Here is a 7778-nt window from a genome sequence, read left to right on the forward strand (position 1 = left end):
CATTATTTGTGCTTTAAGTTCTTCCTCTTCATTATAACCAACCCATGGAGGAACAGAAGCATCTAAATGATAACAACAACAATAAAAACAACAACAATAATAGCAATAAAAACTGTACATGCATAGCTAAAAATTTGATAAGATTCATGTGTACAAGTACATCTATTTATGCTTAAATTTCGGGAAAATTGAGCTCAAATTTTTATTATTACTGTGTGCATTTTTAACCCTTTAATCTCTGCTGATTGCGGACAAACTTGTCTTGTTCTTTCTGGAATTCTCCAATAAAACTGGTACTAGTCTAAAAATAGTAACACAACCATTACATCATCAGGCTGATACTATATTTAGAATTACTTTCTCTGTGACTTGTTTCTTGACATTTTCAGTAATAGAGACAGCGTAACCTGATACTGACTGGAATAATCCTGTAGCAACTGAATAATAATAATAATAATAATAATAATAATAAACATTAATTTTGTCATTTTTCACCCCAATTGGTACAAGCCTATACAAAAGTACCTCTGAAATGAGGACACCTCTGTATTTAATACATTGGGAGGTTTAACTGCACTAATTTTAAAGTTGTACTGCACACATCAATAATAATGCATATATACAATACATCAAAAACATGTTTGTACCATCAATTCCTTTAGTCCATCCCGTCTCTTGGTTCTCTTCTTTTTCACCTTCTTCTTCTGCCTCTCTCTTCTCTCCCTCTCCCTCTCCCTCCCCCTCCTCTTTCTCTTCTTTCTTGCTCCACCAGGAGCTCAATCCTTCACTAAAACTGCTAAACATAATTCTTCACTTCACAACTTTTACTGTAGGCGTGGCTACAACTTAATTGATCTGAGTAGGTGTGTGGATGGGCGTGCCTCAAATAACTAATTTACACGTGTAAACATGGCGGCTACTACTAGTGTATCACCATCAATTGAAGTAATGACTTGTTTATAGGCTGGGGTTCATTAATAATGTGTATTTTTGGTATTTTAGGAAAGTTCAGAGCGTCCTACAGCCAGCACTGCTGCTGCCCCGTCAAGCAAAGATAAGAAAAGTATTAAATATTAATTGTAAAAGTTTTGGCACTTTCACTAGTTTAAGTATGCATATAATTTTAGCAACATTTGAAATTGAAGTGACGTAATGGGGCACATTGCAGTTTAGGTCCTACCTACTAATGTAATTATTGCATGTACACATACCATAGTGTAGTTTACAAATTAAATCCTCAAAAACATTTAATTTAATTTATAGTGATCCCTCCTTTCTCTTTTCTTCTCAGAGTTCAGTCTTAAAGATGAGCTATCAGATATTCGTAAAGTAATGGATCAATTGGATTTATCGACAGAATCGAAACTCGACGCGTTATACAAACACTGCATGACAATTGTATGTACAATCACTGCATTATCATATACACTGAATCATATTGATATATGTACTTATGGCCAGTTAAAGAAATCGGCCAATTTCTGAAAAGTACCCAAGGCTATAGCCCATGGTTTTTTCTGAAAAATGGTTCCGAAATCAACCCAAATTTTTATTACGTTTTCTGATACATATTGATGTACTTATGCTGTGTAGAAAGTTTGAGCTGATTCCGAAAAATATTTTTTGAGTTATGGCCATTTTAAAAAATTGGCCAATTTCTGGAAAATCCAAGGTTATAGCCCATGGTTTTTTTCTGAAAAATGGTTCTGAAATCACCCCGAATTTTTATTACATTTTCTGATACATGTTGATGTACTTATTCTGTTTAGAAAGTTTGAACTGATTCCGACAAATATTTTTTGAGTTATGGCCATTTTAAAAAATTGGCCAATTTCTGGAAAATCCAAGGCTATAGCCCATGGTTTTTTCTAAAAAATGGTTCTGAAATCACCCCGAATTTTTATTACACTTTCTGATACATATTGATGTACTTATTCTGTTTAGAAAGTTTGAACTGATTCCGACAAATATTTTTTGAGTTATGGCCATTTAAAGAAAACGAGCAATTTCCGAAAAGTACCCAAGGCTATAGCCCATGGTTTTTTCTAAAAAATGGCTCCGATATTACCCCAAAATTTTATTACATTTTCTGATACATATTGATGTACTTATTCTGTTTAGAAAGTTTGAGCTGATTCTGACGAATATTTTTTGAGTTATGGCCATTTAAAGAAATCGGCCAATTTCTGAAAAGTACCCAAGGCTATAGCCCATGGTTTTTTCTGAAAAATGGTTCCGAAATCACCCCGAATTTTTATTACATTTTCTGATACATATTGATGTACTTATTCTGTTTAGAAAGTTTGAGGAGATTCCGACGAATATTTTTTGAGTTATGGCCATTTAAAGAAATCGGCCAATTTCTGAAAAGTACCCAAGGCTATAGCCCATGGTTTTTTCTGAAAAATGGTTCCAAAATCACCCCGAATTTTTATTACATTTTTTGATACATTACATATTGATATCCTTATGCTGTGTAGAAAGTTTGAAGAGATTCCAACAAATATTTTTGAGTTATGGCCATTTAAAGAAATTGGCCAATTCCTGAAAAGTACCCAAGGCTATAGCCCATGGTTTTTTCTTTAAAATGGCTCCGAAATCACTCCAAATTTTTATTACATTTTCTGATACATACTGATGTGCTTATGCTGTTTGGAGCTGATTCCGACAAATTTTTTTTGAGTTATGGCCATTTAAAGAAATCGGCCAATTTTTGAAAAATACCCAAGGCTATAGCCCATGGTTTTTTCTGAAAAAAATGGTTCCGAAATCACCATAAATTTTTATACATTTTTTGATACATATTGATTTAATGCTAATTTTTAGTGATACATTACATGTACATGTACATGTACGTGTATATGCACATGAAATTGATACATGTACATGTGCTGTAGGTTCGGGACTATAAAAGACTGGATAAAAGATTAACAGAATGTCAGAGAAAGCAACAAGAAGTATGTTAACTATACCTACATGTACTTGCTATTAATTATTTGTCATGATTGAATTGATAAATGGGATCACCTCATTGAATCATTCACCTCCAACTGGTCAATACTGTGTAGCGCAAAATTTTTGAATTTCGCAAATCTGCCCAAAAATTTGTTTTGCAGATTTATTAGTTTATTATTATGGTTTAAAATTATTTTTATCAAGTTTAATTAATAGTAAGAAAAACAAAAATTTAATAGTTAAAAAACACAACCTAGAATAGAAAAAATCCACAGTTAATAAACCTAAAGCCTACCTAATGTAAATCTGATATCCCTTCAAAAGAACGTCTTCATTATCACTTCCTTCATCAAGACAGAGTCTCAACTCAATAGAATCACTGGTTGGAGGATTAATAGTCTTACTAAACCATGGGGGTTTACAGCATGCCTCTTCACTGGTACCACAACGCAAACCATCCCATAATGGATCATTTCTATAGAAATAGTGTGGTATTGCAGGTGAATGATGACTCCCACCTTCACAGTAATAATCATTACCAACAAATGATGGTACAGCTTTTGGGTGTGCATACCATTTGGCACAAGGACAGTAGTTCCTATTACCATCATTATCCTGGCCAGCTATAAAGGTCCAGATATGCTTCCTGGTTCTACCATGAGTTAACATGACACCATCAACATATCCTGAATTAATGTTGAATGCAGTACCATGAGCTCCATCAGTAGTTCCTACTTGAAAGCCGACTAGTTTTCCATGGATTTGTGAATATTTAAAGTCCTGAACTTGAAAGTAAGTGTTAGTACAGCTATTACAAGGAGAATATGGACGACCACAGGCACGGACGCCATTGAAATCAAAAAATTTAAATCCACTTGGACAATCCTTTGTATTCCACATATCAAGATAAGCTATTCGAATCCATCCCTTTTCATCTGTGTTTGGTAGATTAGACATGTGACAATAAACTTTGTGAGAGAACCCAACAATCCTATAGTATCCTGAGGGACTGTCTGGGAACTTTTGTAGTATATCATAGCATGAGGTGAAGAAAGGATCAGAAGAATAGTTTAAGACTTTCTTGATATCAGCTGAGAGAGAAGACACTGCTTCTTGTAGTGAAGACACTGTCTCTTGTAGTGCAGATACATTTGCCTCTAGTGAAGCTATTGCTGCATCTGATGGCCCATTGCAGGTACTGCTAATCTGTGAACTGAAACTGGCCACTGATTTCTCAATTCTAGAGCAGCAGTTAACAGCATTGAGAGTATTCTGAGCGATGGCAGAAGTAGCAATGCAAAGAATGAGAAGAGAAGAACAGTAAAGGGACATAGTCATATCTTTTGGAATTATCTGGTGCTCTACTCTATAGTCCTGTGATCTTTATATGCTGAGAGAAGTGGATCAATGGTATTATACTAACAGAAATGAACCAATCTATTGATAAGCTTCATTCTCCATTGAGATACAATCTAAACTTATGACCTTACACCCTTAACTCAATAGGCATCAGAGCCCTGATGACCTGCAGCCATTCATCAATAATAGTTATTGAATTGTGTAGTATACTAGTACCGCAGTAATTCCAGTGAATTTAAGTAAATAAGTATATACATGTATGTTGTAAAATTATTTGTGGGTCACAACACAGAGTGGATCTGTTATAGTGTAACATTGTGCATGCGCAAGCAGACTCACTCTGCATGTGTTGTGCAGATTTGACCCACAAATAAAAGCATGCATACCTTTTCAATGAAGAAGCTATTGTTATGTAGCCAGTTACATGTTATTGACACACGTGCATGCACTGTAAAGTTGACATGACCATAACTTTTACTTTTGGCCAGAATTAGCTCAAGTTTCTTCATAGCATCACCTCATTGATAGTTTGATGTAGCCCCTATATGCATGTGTATATGCATGTATTTAGATTAACCTGCAAGCAATATACAATATAGCTCTTGCAGCTATGAGTATATAGCTATATAAGAATCTAAAATACTATGGGCTATTATAATTTGTAATGTAGTGTTGTTTGTAATGAGTGCTATGAATGACCTATGGCAAACCTCAATGAGCAGCAAAACAATTCATTACCATAACGCTCTTTATTAATTAAACAAATAAATTTCTGGAACCAAAGCAAAGTTAAACATAGCCGATACAATAGCAAAAGGTCAGTAAATAATAATCTTGAAGTCTACCTAATGTAAATTTCATATCCCCTCAAATAAACATCTTCATTATTGCTTCCTTCATCAAGACAGAGTCTCAACTCAATACTTTCACTGGTTGGAGGATTAATGATCTTACTGAACCATGTGGGCTTACAGCATGCCTTTTCACTGGTACCACATCCCCAACCATCCCATAATGGATCATTCTTGTAAATATGTTTTTTTTTTACTGGTATATCATCACTCCCACCCTCACAGTAATAATCATTACCAACAAATGATGGCACACCTCTTCGATTTGCATTCCATTTGGCACAAGGACAGTAGTTCCTATAGCCATTGTTTTCTTGGCCAGCTATAAAGGTCCAGATATGCTTCCTGGTTCTACCATAAGTCAGGCTAAATCCATCGACATATTCAGAATTAATGTTGATTGTAGGACCACTGCGAATTCCATCAGGACTTCCTACCTGATAGCCGACTAGTTTTCCATGGATTTGTGAATACTTGAAGCCCTCAACTTGAAAGAAAGTGCTGGTACATGACCAAATCTTTTTAGTGTAAGGTCGACCACAGGCACGAATACCTTGAGTTTCAATAAGTCTAAACCCAGTGGGACAGTCCTTCGTGTTATACAGATCAAGATGAGCTATTCTAATCCATCCTTTGTTACCATTGTATGGTAAACTGGACATGTGACAATAAACTTTGTGAGAGAACCCAACAATCCTATAGTATCCTGAGGGACTGTCTGGGAACTTTTGTAGTATATCATAGCATGAGGTGAAGAAAGGATCAGAAGAATAATCCAGCACTTTCTTGATATCAGCTGAGAGAGAGGACACTGCTGATTTTTCCAGAGAGGAGACATGTGTTGCTAAGGCACTAGATACATCAAGCACTTTCTTGATATCAGCTGAGAGAGAAGACACTGCTTGTTGCAGTGAAGACACTGCCTCTTGTAGTGAAGATACATCCGAAGATACTGATGCTAGTTTAGAAGAGACTCCTGCAACTTCAGATGATACTGATTCTACTTCAGAAGATACATTTGCCTTTAATGAAGACACCTCAGAAGATACTTCTTCTTGAAGGGAAGATACTTGTAGAGATACAGCTTCTACTTTAGAAGAGACATCTGATTTCAATGAGGACACCTTGGAAGATACTTCTGTTTGTAACAAAAATAATTTTGAAGATACATTTAATATTCTTTTAGACATTTCTGCTACTTCAGAAGATACTTTTTGTTGCAGTGAAGACACATCAGTAGACACTGCCTCTTGTAGTGAAGATACATCCGAAGATACTGATGCTAGTTTAGAAGAGACTCCTGCAACTTCAGATGATACTGATTCTACTTTAGAAGATACTTCTTCTTGAAGGGAAGATACTTGTAGAGATACAGCTTCTACTTTAGAAGAGACATCTGATTTCAATGAGGACACCTTGGAAGATACTTCTGTTTGTAACAAAGATACTTTTGAAGATACATTTAATATTCTTGTAGACATTTCTGCTACTTCAGAAGATACTTTTTGTTGCAGTGAAGCTGTTGCTGCATCTGATGGCCGATTGCAGGTACTGTTAATCTGTGAACTGAAACTGGCCACTGATTTCTCAATTCTAGAGCAGCAGTTGATAGCATTGAGAGTACCAGTATTCTGAGTGATGGCAGAAGTAGCAATGCAAAGAATGAGAAGAGAAGAACAGTAAAGGGACACAGTCATATCTTCTGGTTGCTCTAGCTACTACTGCCTACTGGGACTGGGGATATGATCCTAATGGTATGATTCAAGGTATATACTTATTTTGATAAGCTGACCATCAAAGTGAGAAGAATTATTTCATCATCTTCACTATGCTATAACAGACATAGCTTTGTTCTTCTATGGGATACAGATAACAATAGGCTATTGTTGGCTCTACTTGTTATTGACTTTTATAATAAAAGCTGATAGTCTAATTACCCGAGCCACGCGTAGGCGTGACGCGAGGGTAAAGCAGTCGTTTTGTCTCTGTGTGTTTGCTTGTTACCCACTGGTGTTTCAACTGGACATTTAGTTTATAAATAGAATAGTTGCAGTAGGTACAACATTGGTTAGTGAGGTGTGACCATTAATCATCACAAAAGAGACTAGTATTGCTAAGGACATTACTCCAAAGTACTAGCTGCTATGACAGTACTACATCTTCCATAGACCTAGATAAGGTCTCCTAGGACACCCCTAGCTCATGTGCGCATATATAATATGTACTGTGAATAACTGCGCATTGAGCTAAAGCAGCTGCCTAAAATACACTCATTTCAGCTGATGGTTTTGAGTGGACTTCCTGGCTTTGGAAAAGTTTTTTCAATTGTAACTATTATCCAAAACTGAAGATCAAAGGTAGTACATTGTAACAAAATATAATTTAGCATGCCACTTTTTTTTGCTAACAAAATATATAGCACTCAAAATGACACATGAATGATTGTTAGAGAAGCTCTGTCGCCTTTGTGGTAGAAATAATAGGCCAGTACAGAGTGTCCTGCTGTTTTACAAAGTTCAAAGAACCATTGCAAGAAGAATTTGTAATAGGTATCTAGCAGAATAGTGACGAAGTCCATCCCAAGTGTTTTAGTGATCGATGCTATGCTATTTT

The 7778-nt window shown here is 35.7% G+C and overlaps 2 protein-coding genes across 2 annotated transcripts in view; one reads left to right on the forward strand and one right to left on the reverse strand.

Annotated features, from left to right (window-relative positions):
- Positions 1-897: 897 nt before the first annotated feature.
- Positions 898-7778, forward strand: part of LOC100637354 (alpha-taxilin-like) — a 17077-nt gene continuing 10196 nt past the window's right edge. The window contains exons 1-4 of the mRNA XM_020003706.1: positions 898-945; positions 1003-1063; positions 1292-1398; positions 2898-2957. Of these exons, the coding sequence (XP_019859265.1) occupies positions 910-945; positions 1003-1063; positions 1292-1398; positions 2898-2957 (264 nt within the window). The 5' untranslated portion in view covers positions 898-909. The remainder of the gene's footprint in view (positions 946-1002; positions 1064-1291; positions 1399-2897; positions 2958-7778) is intronic.
- Positions 3207-6987, reverse strand: LOC109587462 (uncharacterized). The gene is made up of 2 exons (XM_020003709.1): positions 6865-6987; positions 3207-4295 (listed from the first exon to the last, which is right to left on the reverse strand). The coding sequence occupies exon 2, from the start codon at positions 4291-4293 to the stop codon at positions 3247-3249; it is 1047 nt and encodes a 348-aa protein (XP_019859268.1). The 5' UTR covers positions 4294-4295; positions 6865-6987; the 3' UTR covers positions 3207-3246.

This window comes from Amphimedon queenslandica, unplaced genomic scaffold (assembly GCF_000090795.2).
Source record: "Amphimedon queenslandica unplaced genomic scaffold, v1.1 AMPQUscaffold_12561, whole genome shotgun sequence".
Taxonomy (NCBI): Eukaryota; Metazoa; Porifera; class Demospongiae; order Haplosclerida; family Niphatidae; genus Amphimedon; species Amphimedon queenslandica.